Source organism: Moschus berezovskii, chromosome 4, assembly GCF_049115385.1.
Source record: "Moschus berezovskii isolate FMDL1 chromosome 4, NW_MosBer_1.0, whole genome shotgun sequence".
NCBI lineage: Eukaryota > Metazoa > Chordata > Mammalia > Artiodactyla > Moschidae > Moschus > Moschus berezovskii.
The window spans coordinates 100,940,070-100,961,676 of NC_142463.1; the positions used below are offsets into that span (position 1 = coordinate 100,940,070).

General features: G+C 37.6%; 1 protein-coding gene across 2 annotated transcripts in view; it reads left to right on the top strand.

The window, feature by feature from the left end:
* The window catches only part of RNF115 (ring finger protein 115), an 83,493-nt gene that overhangs the window by 34,555 nt on the left and 27,331 nt on the right, over nt 1-21,607 (top strand). For both annotated transcript variants that reach the window (XM_055403495.2, XM_055403497.2), the window contains one exon: nt 11,312-11,523. In XM_055403495.2, coding sequence (XP_055259470.1) covers nt 11,312-11,523 — 212 coding nt within the window. The remainder of the gene's footprint in view (nt 1-11,311; nt 11,524-21,607) is intronic.

A 21,607-nucleotide genomic window follows, 5' to 3' on the forward strand; every position in this document is an offset into this window, starting at 1 on the left:
CCAACCTTTTCACTCTCCTCTTTCACTTTCATCAAGAGGCTTTTGAGTTCCTCTTCACTTTCTGCCATAAGGGTGGTGTCATCTGCATATCTGAGGTTATTGATACTTCTCCCGGCAATCTTGATTCCAGCTTGTGCTTCTTCCAGCCCAGCGTTCCTCATGATGTACTCTGCATAGAAGTTAAATAAGCAGGGTGACAATATACAGCCTTGACGTACTCCTTTTCCTATTTGGAACCAGTCTGTTGTTCCATGTCCAGTTCTGACTGTTGCTTCCTGACCTGCATACAGGTTTCTCAAGAGGTAGGTCAGGTGGTCTGGTATTCCCGTCTCTTTCAGAATTTTCCACAGTTTATTGTGATCCACACAGTCAAAGGCTTTGGCATAGTCAGTGAAGCAGAAATAGATGTTTTTCTGGAACTCTCTTGCTTTCTCTGTGATCCAGCGGATGTTGGCAATTTGATCTCTGGTGCTTCTGCCTTTTCTAAAACCTGCTTGAACATCTGGAAGTTCACGGTTCACATATTGCTGAAGCCTGGCTTAGCTTATAGCAAATTTTGCTAATTGTCCATATCATTTATTTATTTTGCTGCACCAGATCTTAGTTGCAGCATGTGGGCACTCTTAGTTGCATGTGGGATCTAGTTCCCTGACCAGGGAGCCAACTCAGGCCCCCTGCATTGGGAGCACAGTCTTAGTCACTGGACCACCAAGGAAGTCACTCCATCTTTTTTATATTGAAACGTGTAAGTATTTCAGCCCACATATTTTTTGAAGCATCATCTTTTCACCTCCAATGCAGAGTAACATTTTCAGTTTTTCAAAATAGAGCTTGAATTATTAGGCCGTTTCTGTGAATCTTTTGAATGTTTCACCAAAACTTTATAATGGTATTCTTGTGATAACCTATGTGAGAAAAGAATCTAAAATAAACTGAATATCTGTTTTTAACTTGTCTTGAATACCCGGTTTTATTGTATGAGCTATTTTTTTCTCTTAGGCTTAAGTCCGCTCAGAGGCAAATGACCTGAAGCTATTCTTATCCTTAGTGTTGATTTTGTATAAATTTGTGTGGTGTGCTCTTTTTATCAGGTACTATGTGGTCAACATATAGTAGTATCTTGGGACAAATACATTGACTACTACTGTCTGTTTGCACTAATTTGCAGTTTCCAAACAAGTAGAAAATTGCCTTATGCTGATGTTGAAGCTGCTTCTAAGCTTGGGTTCCTTCAGAATTTTTACAAATGTTAGATGCAATAATTCATGTGTAATTATCAATGCAGATTATTGATATTATGAGTTTGGTGCTTAATTTTTCTTCTAATCAAAAATTTCAAATATTTATCCAAAGAAGACATATATATAGATGACCAATAGGCACATGAAAAGATGCTCAGAATTACTAATTAATACAGAAATTCTAATCAAAACCACAGTGATAGCTTTCACAAACAAGTCTACAAATAATAAATGCTGAAAAGGGTGTGGAGAAAAGGGAACACTCCCACACTGTTGATGGGAATGTAAATTGGTGCAGCCACTTTGGATAACAGTATGGAGATTCCTTAAAAAACTAAAAGTAGGGCTTCCCTGGTGGTCTAGGGGTTAAGACTCTGCCTGTCAGGGTAGGGGACATGGGTTTGATCCCTGGTCTAGGAAGATCCCACATGCCGTGGGCTGAGTAAGCCCTTGCACCACAACTACTAAGGCAGCCCTCTAGAACCTGTGAGCCACAACTACTGAGCCCGTGCTTCATAACTCCTGAAACCTGCGTACCCTAGAGCCTGTGCTCCTCAACAAGAGAAGCCTCCGTAATGAGAAGCCCGTGTACTACAGCTGGAGAGGAGCCCCTGCCGTCCACAACTAGAGAAAGCCTGTGCATAGCAACGAAGACCCAGCACAACCAAAAATAAATAATCTTAAAAAACAAAAACCAAAAAACTAAAAATTGAATTACCATATGATCCAGCAATTTCACCTACTCCAGTGTTCTTGTCTGGAGAATCCCAGGGATGGGGGAGCCTTTTGGGCTGCCGTCTGTGGGTTCGCACAGAGCTGGACACGACTGAAGCGACTTAGCAGCAGCAGCAGCAATCTCATTCCTGGGCATATATCTGGAAAAGACAAAAAATCTAATTTGAAAAGATATATGCACTCCAGTGTTCACAATAGCACTATTTACAGTAGCCAAGACATGAAAGCAACCTAAATGTCCCCTGACAGATGAAAGGATAAAGAAGATGTGAGATTCACACACACACATACATATGCACAATGTAGAATATTACCCAGCCATTAAAAATAATAATGCCATTTGTACCAACATGGATGGACCTAGAAATTTTCATACTAAGTGAAGTAAGTCAGACAAAGACACATATCATGTAATATCACTTATATGCAGAATCTAAAAAAAGATATGAGTGAACTTATTTACCAAACAGACCCACATAGAAAACAAACTACCGAAGGGGAAAGGATAAATTAGGAGTTTCGGATTAACTGATAACACAGCTATATATAAAATTGATAAAAAACAAGGAGATATATATATATATATATATATACACACACACACACACAAACTACCGAAGGGGAAAGGATAAATTAGGACTTTCGGATTAACTGATAACACAGCTATATATAAAATTGATAAAAAACAAGGAGAGATATATATATATACACACACACACACTCCGTGTATATATATATGTACAAGGAGATATATATATATACACATATATAACTGAATCACTTTGCTTATACCTGAAACTAACACAACATTGTAAATCAACTATACTTCAATAAATTTTTTTTCAAATATTTAGTTTTTACATTAACAGAGCTCCAACCATCAACACAAAATTGGATTAAAGATTTACTGAGCGTGGCCCCACCCATCAGAACAAGACCCTGTTTCCCCCTCAGTCTGTGTCTCCCATTAGGAAGCTTCCATTAGCCTCTTATCCTTCTCCATCAGTGGGCAGATAGACTGAAAACCACAATCACAGAAAACTAACTGATCTGATCACATGGACCGCAACTTTGTCTAACTCAGTGAAACTATGAGCCATGCCTTGTAGGGCCTCCCAAGACGGATGGGTCATGGTGGAGAGGTCTGACAGAATGTGGTCCACTGGAGAAGGGAATGGCAAACCACTTCAGTATTCTTGCCTTGAGAACCCCATGAACAGTATGAAAAGGCAAAAAGATAGGACACTGAAAGATGAACTCCCCAGGTCAGTAGGTGCCCAGTATGCTACTGGAGATCAGTGGAGAAATAACTCCAGAAAGAAAGAAGAGACGGAGCCAAAGCAAAAACAATACCCAGTTATGTATGTGACTGGTGATGGAAGCAAGGTCTGATGCTGTAAAGAGCAAAACTGCATAGGAACCTGGAATGTTAGGTCCATGAATCAAGGCAAATTGGAAATAGTCAAACAGGAGATGGCAAGGGTGAAAGTAGACATTTTAGGAATCAGCAAATTAAAATGGACTAGAATGGGTGAATTTAACTCAGATGATGATTATATCTACTACTGTGGGTAAGAATCCCTTAGAAGAAACGGAGTAGCCATCATAGTCAACAAAAGAGTCCAAAATTCAGTACTTGGATGCAATCTCAAAAACGACAGAATGATCTCTCTTCATTTCCAAGGTAAACCATTCAGTATCACGGTAATCCAAGTCTATTCCCCGACCAGTAATGCTGAAGAAGCTGAAGTTGAACGGTTCTATGAAGACCTACAAGACCTTCTAGAACTAACACTCAAAAACCATGTCCTTTTCATTATAGGGGACTGGAATACGAAAGTAGGAAGTCAAGAAACACCTGGAGTAAAAGGCAGATTTGGCCTTGGAGTACAGAATGAAGCAGGGCAAAGGCTAATAGAGTTTTGCCAAGAGAATGCACTGGTTACAGCAAACACCCTCTTCCAACAGCACAAGAGAAGACTCTACACATGGACATCACCAGATGGTCAACACTGAAATCAGATTGATTATATTCTTTGCAGCCAAAGATGGAGAGGCTCTATAAGGCAGATTTGGCCTTGGAGTACAGAATGAAGCAGGGCAAAGGCTAATAGAGTTTTGCCAAGAGAATGCACTGGTTACAGCAAACACCCTCTTCCAACAGCACAAGAGAAGACTCTACACATGGACATCACCAGATGGTCAACACTGAAATCAGATTGATTATATTCTTTGCAGCCAAAGATGGAGAGGCTCTATACAGTCAACAAAAACAAGACTGGGAGCTGACTGTGGCTCAGATCATGAACTCCATATTGCCAGATTCAGACTTAAATTGAAGAACGTAGGGAAAATCACTAGACCATTCAGGTATGACCTAAATCAAATCCTTAATGATTATATAGTGGAAGTGAGAAATAGATTTAAGGGACTAGATCTGATAGACAGAGTGCCTGATGAACTATGGATGGAGGTTCGTGACATTGTACAGGAGACAGGGACCAAGACCATCTCCAAGAAAAATCAATGCAAAAAAGCAAAATGGCTGTCTGGGGAGGCCTTACAAATAGCTGTGAAAAGAAGAGAAGTGAAAAGCAAAGGAGAAAAGGAAAGATATACCCATTTGAATGCAGAGTTGAAAGAATAGCAAGGAGAGATAAGAAAGCCTTCTTCAGTGATCAATGCAAAGAAATAGAGGAACACAATAGAATGGGAAAGACTAGAGATCTCTTCAAGAAAATGAGAGGGAAAATTTCAAGCAAAGATGGGTACAATAAAGAACAGAAATGGTAGGGACCTAACAGAACCAGAAGATATTAAGAAGAGGTGGCAAGAATACACAGAAGAACTGTACAAAAAAGATCCTCACAACCCAGATAATCATGATGCTGTGATCACTCACCTAGAGCCAGACATCCTGGAATGTGAAGTCAAGTGGGCCTTAGGAAGCATCACTATGAACAAAGCTAGTGGAGGTGATGGAATTCCAATTGAGCTATTTCAGATCCTAAAAGATGATGCTGTGAAAGTGATGCACTCAGTATGCCAGCAAATTGGAAAGCGCAACAGTGGCCACAGGACTGGAAAAGGTCAGTTTTCATTCTAGTCCCAAAGTAAGGCAATGTCAAAGGATGCTCAAACTACTGCACAATTGCACTTATCTCACACGCTAGTAAAGTAATGCTTAAAATTCTCCAAGTCAGGCTTCAACAGTACGTGAACAGTGAACTTCCAGATGTTCAAGCTGATTTTAGAAAAGTTAGAGGAACCAGAGATCAAATTTCCAACATCTGCTGGATCATCGAAACAGTGAGAGAATTCCAGAAAAACATCTATTTCTGCTTTATTGACTATGCCAAAGCCTTTGACTGTGTGGACCACAGTAAACTCTGGAAAATTGTTCAAGAGATGGGAATACCAGACCACCTGACCTGCCTCTTGAGAAATCTGTGTGCAGGTCAGGAAGCAACAGTTAGAACTGGACATGGAACAACAGACTGGTTCCAAATAGGAAAAGGAGTACGTCAAGGCTGTATATTGTCACCCTGCTTATTTAACTTCTATGCAGAGTACATCATGAGAAACGCTGGACTGAATGAAGCACAAGCTGGAATCAAGATTGCCGGGAGAAATATCAATAACCTCAGATGTGCAGATGACACCACCTTTATGGCAGAAAGTGAAGAACTAAAGAGTCTCTTGATGAAAGTCAAGGAGGAGAGTGAAAAAGTTGGCTTGAAGCTCAACATTCAGAAAACAAAGATCATGGCATCTGGTCCCATCACTTCATGGGAAATAGATGGGAAAACAGTGGAAACAGTGTCAGACTTTATATTTTTGGGCTCCAAAATCACTGCAGATGGTGACTGCAGTCATGAAATTAAAAGACACTTACTCCTTGGAAGAAAAGTTATGACTAACCCAGACAACATTAAAAAGCAGAGACATTGCTTTGCCAACATAGGTCCGTCTAGTCAAGGCTATGGTTTTTCCAGTAGTCATGTATGGATGTGAGAGTTGGACTATAAAGAAAGCTGAGCACCAAAGAATTGACACTTTTGAACTGTGGTGCTGGAGAAGACTCTTGAGAGTCCCTTGGACTGCAAGGAAATCCAACCAGTCCATCCTAAAGGAGATCAGTCCTGGGTGTTCATTGGAAGGATTGATGTTGAAGCTGAAACTCGAACACTTTGGCCACCTGATGTGAAGAACTGACTCATCTGCAAAAACCCTGATGCTGGGAAAGATTGAAGGCAGAAGGAGAAGGGTACGACAGAGGACGACAAAATTGGATGACATCGCCGACTCAATGGACATGAGTTTGAGTAAATTTTGGGAGTTGGTGATGGACAGGGAGGCCTGGCATGACTCAGTGCGTGGGGTCTCAAAGAGTCGGATACGACTGAGCGGCTGAACTGAACTGTACCACGAAGGCAGTGAGATAACATATTTAAAGTGCTGAAAGAAAAAAATGGCCACCTTGAAATTCTAAATCCAGTAAAACTGTCTTTAAGAATGAAGGAAAAATTAAGGCATTCCCAGATAAACAATAGCTGAGGGAGTTCATATGGTTTATACCATCTATACAAGAAATGCAGAAGGGAGTCTTTCAGGCTTACTGTAGACCTGTTGAGTTTACTCAACAGTTCTTCTGCAGTAGGATAGAAAAATATACATTTAAAAAATCAACCCCCTATTGATTCGTATACATAGAAAACAAAAAGAGAAACCTCTAGTTGATATATATAAGTGTTCTCTGTATTGAAGACTGGTAAAAACTATTTTTAAAAAAGTCCTATTATCAAGTGTTTGCCAGGATTTGATCCAGTGGAAACCCTTCAACACTCATGGTGGATGTGTAAATTGGTTCAACCACTTTGGACAACAATTTGGCATTAATATAGAACATATATAAAGTTGTATGGACCACTAACAGAAACCTCCTATCTCTGTAGCAGAAAACATGTATAAGAATGTTCACACTGGTTGTTTGTAATGGCAAAAAACTGGAAACAGTATATCCTTAGGTTTATTGAGGGAAGAAAAGATTTTAAAAAGTGTAGCATAAGGTGTGTGTGAAAATGTATCATGTGGAGACAGAAAAGCAAGTGCTTTCATTAGGCACTTTCATATTAATTCATAAGGCACATTTTATTTATGGATGTGTTCATTTGTGATACAACTATTTAAGGAATGGTAAAGAAAAAATTGAGGGTAGTGGTTATCCCTGGAGGTTGGAGGAGGGAGGAACATACAGCTTCAGTGGTTTTGGTCATATGAGCTAAGAGATGGTTACATGACCATATGTTTTCTTTTTTAAAAAAGAAATATTTTTTAAAAATTTTTTAAAATTTATTTTTAATTAAAAAATTATTTTTAAAAAATTGTATTTATTTTTACTTTTTAAATTTATTTTTACTGGGCCTTCATTGCTCTGTGCAGGCTTTCTCTAGTTGATGGAGAACAGGGTCTACTCTTTATTGCGGTGCACAGGCTTCTCATTGTGTTGGCTTTTCTTGTGGAGCACAGGCTCTAGGGCGTGTGGGCTTCAGTGGTTGTGGCGCATGGACCTTGTTGGTCCACAGCATGTGGCACCTTCTCAGACCAGGGATGGAACCCATGTTCCCTACATTGGCAGGTCGATTCTTATCTTCTGTGCCACTAGGGAAGTCCTGTTTTATTTTCTTATACTTCATTTATTGTGTTATTTTACATGTGTCAAATACCATATATTATAATAAGAAATGTTAAAGACTATATAAAACATAAAACATCAATACTGTGCCATTGTTGAAAAGAATGATATGCCTTTGTGTGTTCTGAGTTATTCATTGCAAGGCTTTTTTTCCTTTCATGGCAGTTTTATTTCTGGAGGGAGGCTGAGAGTATTTCTCTTCCCACTTGAAAATGAAATCTGTTAGGGCACAAATTCTTATTTGCTTTTCAACATCTTGTTAACTGCTGTATTCTGATCATTCCCAGAAAGTGATTGGGGCATAGTACATGCTCAATAATTTGTTGAATAAATGGGTGTGTATGTTTTTTTAATATATTATCTAGGTTGGTCATAACTTTCCTTCCAAGGAGTAAGCGTCTTTTAATTTCATGGCTGCAATCAGCATCTGCAGTGATTTTGGAGCCCCAAAAAATAAAGTCTGACACTGTTTCCACTGTTTTCCCATCTATTTCCCATGAAGTGATGGGACCAGATGCCGTGATCTTTGTTTTCTGAATGTTGAGCTTCAAGCCAACCTTTTCACTCTCCTCTTTCACTTTCATCAAGAGGCTTTTGAGTTCCTCTTCACTTTCTGCCATAAGGGTGGTGTCATCTGCATATCTGAGGTTATCGATATTTCTCCCGGCAATCTTGATTCCAGCTTGTGCTTCTTCCAGCCCAGCGTTCCTCATGATGTACTCTGCATAGAAGTTAAATAAGCAAGGTGACAATATACAGCCTTGACGTACTCCTTTTCCTATTTGGAACCAGTCTGTTGTTCCATGTCCAGTTCTGACTGTTGCTTCCTGACCTGCATACAGGTTTCTCAAGAGGCAGGTCAGGTGGTCTGGTATTCCCGTCTCTTTCAGAATGTTCCACAGTTTATTGTGATCCACACAGTCAAAGGCTTTGGCATAGTAAATGAAGCAGAAATAGATGTTTTTCTGGAACTCTCTTGCTTTCTCCGTGATCCAGCGGATGTTGGCAATTTGATCTCTGGTGCCTCTGCCTTTTCTAAAACTTGCTTGAACATCTGGGAGTTCACGGTTCACATATTGCTGCAGCCTGGCTTGGAGAATTTTGAGCATGACTTTACTAGCATGTGAGATGAGTGCAATTGTGCGGTAGTTTGAGCATTCTTTAGCATTGCCTTTCTTTGGGATTGGAATGAAGACTGACCTTTTCCAGTCCTGTGGCCATTGCCAAGTTTTCCAAATTTGCTGGCATATTGAGTGCAGCATGCAAGGAGATCCAATCAGTCCATTCTAAAGGAGATCAATCCTGGGTGTTCATTGGAAGGACTGATGCTAAAGCTGAAACTCCAATACTTTGGCCACCTCATGCGACGAGTTGACTTACTGGAAAAGAGTCTGATGCTGGGAAGGATTGGGGGCGGGAGGAGAAGGGGATGACAGAGAATGAGATGGCTGGATGGCATCACCGACTCTATGGACATGAGTTTGAGTGAACTCCGGGAGTTGGTGATGGACAGGGAGGCCTGGTGTGCTGTGATTCATGGGGTCGCAAAGAGTCGGTCACGACTGAGCAACTGAACTGAACTGAACTGATGTTTATAAAACCTGGTGAATGTATGTACACATAGATAATTAAAGATCTGGAATTCTAAAGCTTTACCAGTGAGAATAGGGGAGTGTCATCATTGCTGTGCTGGCCCACCGTGAAAGCGCATGCTATCAGATGTCACAGAGTGGGTGTTCCACTGCCCCGCTTATTGCCCCCCTCAACCCCCCATCACTTGGGGCAAGGGCTTTAGGGCATAATTTTAAAAGGAGGACCTGAATCCAAACAAAGACATAATCACAGCCTTTTATTGACTGAAAGGCTGGAAAGTGACTTAAATTTGTCTTACCATTTTTTTGCACTGTATTTTAATGTTTTGAAGTTTTATTTGCTTTCATTTCATTTGTGTTTGTTTAGTTTTTGCAGTTGTTAATATAGGACCTATTTGGGGGGATGATTTCTCAGAGGTAAACTAAGTCTTTTCATAAACTAAGGTAAACTTTTCATAAACTAAGTCTCTTTATATTTCTTTTCTAGTCATTGTGTGTATTCATCAGATAGTTCTGTCTCTATGTCCTATCAGTTTCTATTAGTGGAATGGTGCCTATGTTCTAGAACTGTAACAAACAACAGCAACAAAGTCATAAAATATAAAAAGGAAAACAAAAGATAAAAATTTAACAATTCCCTCTCAAGAAAAAAAAATCTGGAATTCTGCATACCATATTAACCTCTAAGTAGTTCTTTGAAATTAGGGGTAGGGTTTGGTCACAGCTGAGAGAATGGAAGCTATATTGTACTTTGTATTTTATATTCTGCACTTGTATTTTTATAATTTATATTTATTGTATATTTAACTAAAAAGGGAGAAAGCATCTTTGAAAATAAAGCAGAAATTATAAATTGGAAAAATTAGCAAAAAATAACATTATTGACAAACCTAAACAAACCCCTTAACTTCAAGAATTGATGTGACAAATTATTGGAAGGTAGATTGAGACTAGAAATGCTCCTGGAATCAGCTTAGCTTAATGTGCAACTGACCTGCTGACGCTTCTCGCTTCTCTGAGTATTTCTAAAGGAGGCTGTTGGTAGTATGGGTTTCTGAAAGAAAGATCAGTCTGGGGTGGAGGAGCTGTGAGGATTTTAGGACCTAAGGTCATGTACTGAGTAGTTTAATATTTTAGTAACATACTAAAATACAATAATGAGGTTATTTTTTACTTGATTTAAAACTTGAAAACAACATGAAAAGACCAGGATGTCACCAGAGTTATGTACTTGGTTGGATGGAGTGAAGTAAGTTGTGTCCTGTGGAACTCTTGAAATATCTGATGCCCAAATAAATAAAATTTAAATCATTTTAGAGGTAACTTGGATTTTTTCCTCTTACTCTTTGTTTAGTGATTCCTTGGCAAAACCCAACAAACACTCCCCTTCCCCCTCACCCCTAGACATGCCTGTCCCATGCCAATACACTTTTAGTAAAAAGTATGTACAGTAGAATGGCCTTATCTAAGACATTCTTGCACTGCTTTGGCACAGTTTTGACACAGCTTTCTCATGCACCTTCTATAAGTTAAGTATTTTATAGACATCTGTCTTCACTTTGTAGTATTGATGCTTTTTATTCCCCACAAGTGTATACATCCATTTTATTTAATCTTAGGTTATTCTGTGGTAGAAATGTGGATGTCATTGTTACAACACACAAGGTTATAATGTTGATCTAGATGATTGATTGTACTTAGGACGGAAGTTCATGATCAACCTTTGGTTCATGTTTTTAATTTTAGTGTGGGAAACTGGTCAGAGCCATGTGGCTATGAGCTCAGTATTAAGGTCTGGCCATTGGCTTCTTTTTCTATGAAGGGAATTATTTCTTGGTATACAAAATTTTCCCCCTGTGCTTATACTTGAAAGACTTCTCCTTTTTCCTCCATGAAATTGGGAAGCATACATTTTTAAAGTTTGGAACTGCTGAATTTTGAAGTCTTAAAAGTTAATCCTCTCTTTTTTTCAGTATTTTTTCATCCTGTTTCCTCTGTCGCCTTTTCTTGAAACAAGTAACATGTTGTTTATTTCTGGTTTTTGCTAGTTCTGGGACCGTTTGGACCCCACGATGTTTTTCCAAGACTTTAGACCCTTTCTAAGTAGCAGTCTATTGGACCAAGATAATAGAGCCAATGAGAGGAGTCACCAAACTCACACCGACTTCTGGGGACCAAGTCGGCCTCCACGGCTGTCAATGACTCAGAGATATAGATCTCGAGGAAGTACTCGTCCTGAGAGATCCCCAGCTTTTGAAAGGTGAGTGCTAAGCTGTTATTTAAATTCTTTTTAAGGGTAGTTTCAGTGAAGGGCATATTGACATAATCTAATTGACGTAATAAGATTTTCATACTTACTATCTTTGTGAACAAGATGAGAATATATATGCAGAATGAAAATGAAGCCAAATTGAATGTCTATACTCAACTAGTACCACTTTACCAATGATGATAAACTGAAGGATGATAAAACGAATGACATAGGTCTCTAGTTAACATTTTTATTAATATTTCAGATAAATATCTAGGTGGTATGTTTATCAAAGTTTCAGAAGATACTGAAAGAGATAGTGGATATATTGGATGACATTAGGATTCAAAAAGACCTCAACAGATTGGAATGATGGAGTTAACGTGAAATTTAATAGGAATATAGAGTCTTGTGACTGCAAAACATTCACTGAACAAATACTTATTGAGTGTCTTTTATGTTGGGATACTTTACTGGATACTGGGGATATGATGGTGAGCAAAACAGATAGTGGTCCTTGATCTCATGGATACCATTTAGTAGGAATGATAAACACTAAATTTTTAAGTGTTTGCCATATGCATAGGATTGTGCTTTGTGCTTTTTCTACTTATCTCTCACTTAATCCATGTAAAATGGTAGGTGTTGTTGCTGTTCTCATTTTGTTATCGTTCAGTTGCTAAATCATGTTTAACTCTTTGCCACCCCATGAACTATATAGCATGCCAGGCTTCTCTGTCCTTCACTATCTCCTGGAGTTTGCTCAAACTCAGGTTCATTGAGTCTGTAATGACATCCAACCATCTCATTCTCTGTCGCTCCCTTCTGCCCTCAGTCTTTCCCAGCAGAAGGATCTTTCCCAGAGTCAGTTCTTCATATCAGGTGGCCATGTTTTGGAGCTTCAACTTCAACATCAGTCCTTGCAGTGAATATTCATGATTGATTTCCATTAGGATTGACTGGTTTGATCTCCTTGCTGTTCAAGGGGCTCTCAAGAGTCTTCTCCAATACCACAGTTCAAAAGCATCAATTCTTTGGCTCTCAGCCTTCTTTATGGTCCGGCTTTCACATCCATACATGACTACTGGAAAAGCAATAGCTTTGACTGTACAGACCTTTGTCACCTAAGTGATGTCTTTGCTTTTTAATATGCTGTCTAGGTTTGTCATAACCTTTCTTCCAGGGAGCATCTTTTAATTTCTTGGCTGCAGTCATCGTCCACAGTGATTTCAGAGCCTAAGAAAATAAAATTTGTCACTGTTCACTGTTTCCACTTTTTCCCCATCTATTTATCATGAAGTGATGGAACCGGACGCCATGATTTTAGTTTTTTGAATGTTGAGTTTTAAGCCAGCTTTTTTTTAGCTTAAAGCCAGAAAAAGACAGTTTTTAAGCCAACTGTCCTCTTTCACTTTCATCAAGAGGCTCTTTAGTTCCTCTTCATTTTCTGCCATTAAGGTTGTATCATCTGCATATCTGAGTTTGTTGATATTTCTCCCAGCAATCTTGATTCCAGCTTTTAATTTATCCAGCTTAGCATTTCGCAAAATGTACTCTGCATATAAGTTAAATAAGCATGATGACAATACACAGCCTTGATGTACTTCTTTCCCAGTTTTTGAACCAATCTGTTGTTCCATGTCTGTTTCTAACTGTTACTTCTTGACCTGCATACAAGTTTCTCAGGAAACATGTAAGATGATCTGGTATTCCGTTCTCTTTAAGAATTTTCCAGTTTGTTGTGATCCATGCAGTCAAAGGCTTTTACATAGTCAGTGAAGCAGAAGTAGAGGTTTTTCTGAAATTCTCTTGCTGGAGTATAAAATTCTGAGAGAAAGAGCTGGGTCAAAGGATATGACCATTTGAAAATTGATACTGTCCAATTTCCTTTCTGAAATGCTATAGCATTATATTCTCACCAACAGTATTTGAAATATATGGAACATCCTTATCAAACTGTTATCAGTCTTTATCTTTCATGATCTGATAGACAAAAATATGCTAGTAATATGTTAAATATTACTTTTTATGTCTCTTTAATTTTTTCATTTGATTAAGCTTATTTTCATATAATTATTAGGTATTTATATTTTTCTTCTATGAATTATTAATATCCTTTGCTTGGTTTTCCTATTATGAATTAAAAAGTTGTTTTATAGGAGTTCTCTCTATGTAGCAAAGATCTTAATCTTTTATATATTGTTTATATATTACATATTTTAGATTTCATACCATACTTAGTGTCTTTCCTTATTTCATGGTTTTAAAATATTCCCATATTTTCTCCCAGTATTTTCTTATCTAGTCCTTTTTGGTTATAATGGTCAGAATTCTCTTGTTACAAGCAATAGAAATTCAATTTAATATAACTTGAGAAAATTAGAATGTGTTGGTTCATATAACTCAAGTGGTTCTTGGCCATATCAGACCCAACATCTCTCCTTTTTTAGCAAATGTGGTATTATTTCTTATTATCCTGATTTGGAATTTATTTATAATATAACCTATAAAATATAATTAAAACATCTATGCCTATATTATTATTCTCCAGCTAATATAAAAGAGAACTAAAAGTAATACATAAAAAATATGTTTTTAAATTTATAAATACTTGGCTATGACTGATTTGGAAGACTGTGAAATACCAGATGCTTGGTTCTGTGTGAAGAATCACTGAGAAAGTGATAGTGCCTTTCTGTCTGGCAGCAGCCATTAGGTAAGCCAAGATGGGTGCTTGTATTGGTTCGAGTATTAATACATCCAGGAGCTATAGAGGAAGAAGCAGTCGATGTAAGTGCTGAGAGGAAGCCCTTTGTTCTCAGGGTACAGTACTGCCAGCTTTCAGAGCTCTGTAAGACTGCCTGCCCCACTTGTCTTGATAAAGTGCACAGACTAGGATACAAGGCCAAGTGAGATTATGTTGTATATTGGATTTGTGTGTATTTTAGTGGCTGTAAATGCACATTTCCTAAGGATGTATCCTATGGCAGGCCTGTCCATCAGGATGTTAAGCAGTGAAAATTTGCTCAAAGCCTTCAGTGTATTGCCGAGGAGAAAGCTAGATGCCATTGTGGGGCTCTGAGAGTCACCACATGCAAAAGAATGAAACTGTCTTATACCATCCACAGAAATTAACTCAAGATAGATTAAAGGCTTGTACATAAGACCTGAAACCATAAAATCCCTATGAGGTAACATAGGCAGTAAGCTCCTTGACATTGATCTTGGTGATGATTGTTTGGATCTGACTCCAAAAGCAAAAGTGAACAGTGGGACTACATCAAAGGATAAAAAGCTTCTGCATGGCAAAGGAAATCATCAACAAAATGTTTAAAAAATGGGCAGAAGATCATCTGAATAGACATTTTTCCAAAGAAGATATACAAATGGCCAGAAAGGACATGAAAGAATGCCAAGCATCACTAATCATCAGAGGAATACAAATCAAAATCTCAATGAAATATCACCTTACACCTGTTAGAATGGCTGTTATCAAAAAGACAAGAAATAATAAGTGTTGATGAGGTTGTGGAGAAAAGGGAACAAATCCCTTTACACTGTTGGTAGGAATGTAAATTGGTGTAGCCACTGTGGGAAACGATATGGAGGTTTCTCAAAAAAATTAAAACTGGAACTACCTTATGATCCAGCAATTCCATTCCTGGGTATTTATCTGAAGAAAATAAAAACACAAATATGAAAAGATAAATGGCATCCCATGTTTGTTGCAGCATTGTTTTCCATAGCCAAGACATGGAAACAACCTAAGGAGCCATTGATGGATGAATAGATTAAAAAAAATTGTGATACACATATATATGTGTGTGTATGTTATTCAGCCATGAAAAAGGATGAAATTTTGCCATTTGCAACAACATGGATGGACCTTGAAGGCGTTATGCTGCATGAAATGAATCAGACAAAGACAAATACTGTATGATCTTATAGGTGGAATCTTAAAAAAAATTCATTAATCAGGTTCATAGATACAGAGAACAGATTGGTGGTTGCCAGAGAGATTTTAGGGTGGGAGGTGGGTGAAATGGGTGAAGGGTATCAAAAAGGACAGATTTCCATTTATGTTATAAATAAGTCATGGGAATATAAGGTATAATGTGGCTGCTATAGTTAATAATGTTATTGCATATTTGAAAATTGCTAAGAGAGTAGGTCTTAAAAGTTCTCATGTTAAAAAAATTTTAAACTGTATGGTGATGAATATTAACTAGACTTATGTGATAATCATTTCACAAATACATACAAATATCAGATTTAAAAAGCTCTTTAATTTGTTAAAACATTTTCTGCAGATTGCTTCATGAATGCATTGGGAAATTATGAAAAAGTACATTAATGTTAGAAGACTCTTAAGTGATAGTGTGTTTAATAAGATGAACAGTTTTATCTTTTACACTCCTTTATTTATTTATTTAAAAATACATTTTCATGGAAATAGTTCTAAGAAGTAGGCCAGGAAATGGGGCCTGGGGGCGACATTAACATCATCCATACACTATTTAACATGATCAAAGCCTGACTGACAGCTTAATCCTGAGACTGTAAAGAATTAAAAATCATGTGGAAGCTGCTCATCCCTGGCTTTATAAACACTTTCATCTTTGCTTTATCTTATTAGGGAGTTATATGTCAGTGCTGTGTGGTATGAGAGGTGTGAGATAAAGTCTTCAAAGGAGGGGTGTAGAAACTACCCCTGTATTTTGTTAGCGCATATGATGAAATGTACAGCTTTATTGAGGGGATGCAGTGCTCTGCTGGTTTATTCTCAAGTAACTTTTATAGTTTGGCAAGGACAAACTTTCAAATTACATTTTGATTAGAAATGTGTTGAGTGGGAAGAGGGATCTCCTAACCTTTGGCCATGATTATATGTAGAAAAATAATGAAAGTTGACCAGTGCCCCTATTTTTAGGTTTAATCTGCATCCCATTTATATAACTGCTCCTTCTGAAAGGAGAAAAGTTTAAAAGGCCACCATTTTTAGTAGAATTAAATAGAACTGTTGCAGGAGGGTTCTCTTACAAATGAAACAAATCCTGGTTAACCTGGTTAGCTCAGTTGACCTCAGTCTTCACAATGCCTGTGAATTTCACGTAAAAGATGAAGGCTTCTCATTGAATTCCATGACTCCATGGGGTCTATGGAATCCTGAATTATATGCAAAGTAGTCAGTAGTGGTATTCACAATGGTATGTATTGAAACTGATGGAAATTGAACATTAGGTAATGAGGTCCACCTTTGTTTAAAAGTACATCATTGCTCAGTTCAGTTATCAGTATAAGTTCTGATTTGCAATCTTACATTACCTTTTCTGTACCTATTTTTCTCATCCCTACTCTCAAAATCCTTACCATTCCATAAACTTGACACAAGCCATCAATTGTGTCCTCCTTAAAAGCATACCACCAGGAGTTCCCTGGTGGCCTAATGGTTAGGATTCTGGGCTTTCACTGCTGTGGCTTGGGTTCCATCCTTGGTCGGTGAACTGAAATCCCACAAGCCACATGTGTGGCCAAAAAAAAAAAAGCACGCCACCATCTTCTGTTGAAATTTATTCTGTTTGCATTATGTCTTCCAGTAGAGCAGGCATCTCTTTGCTAGGGTAAATCTGAGCATGTTGGAAATATAGAAGAGTATTATCCCAGTTCTTTCCAGTTCTGGATGTATAGAATTAAGAATAGGTAGTTTGATTTCAAAATCTAAGTGCTGATTTTCTTGAACCATTTTTTCTTCTGTTTTGTTCCAGAGTCTCAAAAGGCTCAGTTAAGTGATTGCCAGAAAACATGTTGCAGGCTCATCAAAGCTCTTGAGACCGTGGATTCGTTTCCACTAAAAAGAAATCTTAAACTGTATATTCTGATTATGTGTATGGATTTTTCAACTAAAGAATAAATGTCTATAATTTTTTTAAAAAAAGAATATGATAGGCAGATGGTATGGGAGTGTAATATCTACCATCTCTGTCTGCCACAAACAGCATTGCTTGAGTTGTGTGCATCTGTATGTGCTCAGTCATGTCCGACTCTTTGCGACCTCCTGGACTGTAGCCTGCCAGACTCCTCTGTCCATGGGATTTTCCAGGCAAGAATACTGGAGTGGGTTGCCATTTTCTTCTCCAGGGGATCTTCTCAACACAGGGATCAAACCCATGATTGCTAGTGTTAGGATTTTCCAAAGTGTTGAAGACTTCCTGAGAAAGTACTGGCGGCGGGAATGTATAATTTTCCCTTGATTTTCACAGTAGATGTGTTACTAGAAAATTCAGTTAATTCTAAACAGACATTCCCCAAATGAATGTCCAGGCAGGATGTTCACAAATTACGCATGTTGGAAGACAGTTCCGTGTTGGTCCTGGCCGTCTTCCCATTTCTTGACAGGATGACTAGTACTGCTCCTTCCTATCTATTGAGTATGATTGGTACTACACCATTTATTGTATCTAGCAAAACCATCTCTTTGGATTTCTCAATTGCTGTGTGGGGACAGTATTGGCCACTGATGTAAATTAGATGTTCTTAGATGGATCTAAGTGGTTGGTCAGTATGTTATCATCATCTGTCTGTCTCTGTCCTCTCTTTGTTGTCATCATTATTAGATAGCTCTCCTATGTAAAGTGAAAGACAGCTAATGGTAGTTCCAGGTTTATAAGAACATTAGAGCATTCATCCCAGTGGATATGTGCCTCTATGCACTACCAGGGAGGATTTCTGTGTTTTGTGCACACACTTCTGGTACTGAGTGGTATTATTCTTGTGCATTTTTTGAGTTAATATGTCCCCTCCGAATATGAGTATATAGTTATTTCACATTATCATTTACTGAATAATCCATCTGACTTGAAATGTTACCTTTGTTATGTATACAGTTTCATGTTCATCTCTGGATTTTGTATTATGATCTGATATTTTTTTGTATGCTGCTATGCCTATGTCTTCCTGATTTACTTTCTATAATTTTATAGTATGATTTGATACCTAGCAGTGAAAGTCTATTTCATTATTATTCCTTTTTAAAAACTGCTGAATGCTTCTCTTACATTTACTCTTTCAAATGAATTTTAAATGTAATTTGTCAGTCTCTGACCTCTCTTATCCCATTGGAATTTTGACTGGAATTTCATTTATTTGGGGACAGTTGGTACTTTTTATAATATTGAAACTTCTCATCTGGACCCACGCCTCATGTCTCAGTTTGTATGGTTCTTTTTTGATGTATTCAGTAAAATTTTATAGTTTCACTTAATTTTTAAACTGTTAGATAGATTGCTACCCAACACCTTGCTCCTTAATTTAGTTGTCTTATTAGCTCTAATAGTTATTCATTTTATTTTCTAAGTTTTCTAGATTAACAGGTGTATCATTTACAAATATTGATTATATTTTTTCCCTGTGTTTATGCATCATTATTTTTCTTATCTGTTGCATTGACTTTATTATCAAAACAAAGTTACCTAATAATTATCTTTGTCTTCTTCCTGACTTTAGTAAGAGTGAATTAGTCTTTCTTTATTAAGCATATTTGCTTTTGGTTCCTAATATGTGCACTATCACATTTATTTTATTCCTGATTTATTATGGGCTTTCAATTGAGGATGGAGAGTGATTTTATCAAATGCTCTTTGCAGTCCTGTGAAGATGGCCCTTATAGTTTTTCTCCTTTAAACAATTAGTACATTTTATTCAACTAATGGATTTTCTAACGTTGAATGAACACTATGAATTCATCAGACTTTGATTAAAAACTACTTTGTCAAAGAAGCATTGATCTTTTAATGCATTGTTGGAGTTGATTTCTTCCTAATCTTGGGATTTTTGCATCAATTCATAAGGAAGTTGATAATTTTCTTGTATAATCTTTATAAGGGTTATTTTAGTTTGGTAAAATAAACTTGGAAATCTTGCTTTGTTTTTATGGTCGAAAATAGTTTAAATCAGGAATTATCTATTTTTTAAAGGTTTGATAAAAGTTATCTGTAATTTTTATCTGGGCCTAGCATCATTTGGGGGACCAGATCTGTTACCACCTTTTCAGTTACTTCTGGGATCAGTGGTTTAGGGTGGCATTTTATTCATTTTTGTATTCCTAGCTTCTAGTTAGTGTCTGTTTTGTAGTGAATACTGTATATATTTGTGTTGAATGAATATTCTGGAGAAAGAAGTGATAACCACTCCAACATTCTTTCCTGGGAAATCCCATGGACAGAGGAGCCTGGCAGACTCCAGTTCATGCATTCACAAAGTCAGACACCACTGAGCACAAACACACAACACGCACACTATGCATTTGTGTTGAATGAATGAATAACTGTAATTTTGTTTCTAAGAGGTATATGGAACATATGGATTAGTAGTAATAATAGCTAAGAGTTTGTGCCATATAGTAGTTTGAGTGCTTGACAATTATTTGTTTAATCTTCCATCTTACAGTAGAAACTGAGGCACAGAAAGGTTAGGTAAATTGCCTGAAGATATGAAGCCAGTTAAATATTGGAGCCAGGATATGGCAAAAATGATGATATTTGCAGTTGGTGGGATTATGAATCTTTCAAAATACTTAAAGAGATTTTAATAGTGTTTTATAGTCTTCACAATTAGGGAAAAAAAAGAAGCATTTGCCTAACTTTCTCAAAAATTTTCCTTCTAAGGGACACATATCAGTGTGTCAGTAAGTAAAACTTAGGAAGTTTTAAGTTCAATTTATTTTTTCTTTTTGTTCATGTAAGTTTAAATGGAACACATCTTTGGGGCGTATTGCTCTGCCTTCTTAGCAGGTCAACCCAGATTGTTCCACATGATTGTTATTACTTTACAGTAGTTATCATTACAATGTTGCCCAGTGTTTTGAAAGTACTGTACAATTTCATATAAGTTTTTTTATTGATTAAATTTTGGTTTGGCTTCTTCCTGATAACAGTTTGTCCTGTTGATTTGAGAAGTAGTATAACTTTTTATCCTGCTTATCAGGTTTTCCAGAGAAGGCAATGGCAACCCACTCTGGTACTCTTGCCTGGAAAATCCCATGGACAGAAGAGCCTGGTGGGCTGCAGTCCATGGGGTTGCTAAGAATCGGACATGACTGAGCGACTTCACTTTCCCTTTTCACTTTGATGCATTGGAGAAGGAAATGGCAACCCACTCCAGTGTTCTTGCCTGGAGAATCCCAGGGACTGGGGAGCCTGGTGGGCTTCCGTCTATGGGGTCGCACAGAGTCGGACACGACTGAAGCGACTTAGCAGCAGCAGGTTTTCAACCTAGAATATGTTCTCCTGAGGTTAACCCTAGGTTATGGGACCATTGTTTACTGACCACTACTCACAACTCAAATTTTGAGAATTGACTTTTTTTGTTATTTAAAAATAGTAGGTTTATTTACTTATTTATAGCTTGGATTGAAAAAACAGCATTACCCAGAAATTAGCCACAGTAGTTTCTTGATACGTAATCATGTAGACCTTTTACATACATATATATGAGATACCTACATCTACATCTGTAGAGTTGAAAAGGAATCATACTATACCTATTTTATAATCGCTTTTTTTAATCTTCATAGATTGATTATATCTTTCAGTGACTATCTGATTGGGCCCCATCTTGAGGTCTCTTAAGTCATTCAATAAGCATTTGTGTATTACTGCCAGGTGCTATTCAGGATGTTGGGCATACATTAGTCCACAAAACAATTAAAAAAAAAAACATTGCCCTTGTGGAATTTAAATACTAATGGGGGATGACAGACAAGCAAAATAAACCTAATCAGGAGTGTTAAACAGCAGTAAATGATATGGAAAAGAAAAAGGGGATGGAGTTTGGGAATGTGGGAGAAGTGAAGCTTCAAAAAGTATAGTCAGCAAAGGCCTTATTGAGAAGATATTTGAATAGACATAAAAGTAGTGAGGGAATGAGCCAAGAAAGTGCCAACAAGGAGAGTCTAACGTAGAGAGAGCGGAATAAGTGAGGGGAATAGTAGGAGATGAGGTCACAGAGAACTTGTTGGGGCCGGAGATCAGGAGGTGAGTCTGAGATCATGTAGAGACTGGTAGGCTATTATAAAGGCTTTTACTCTTGAGTGCAG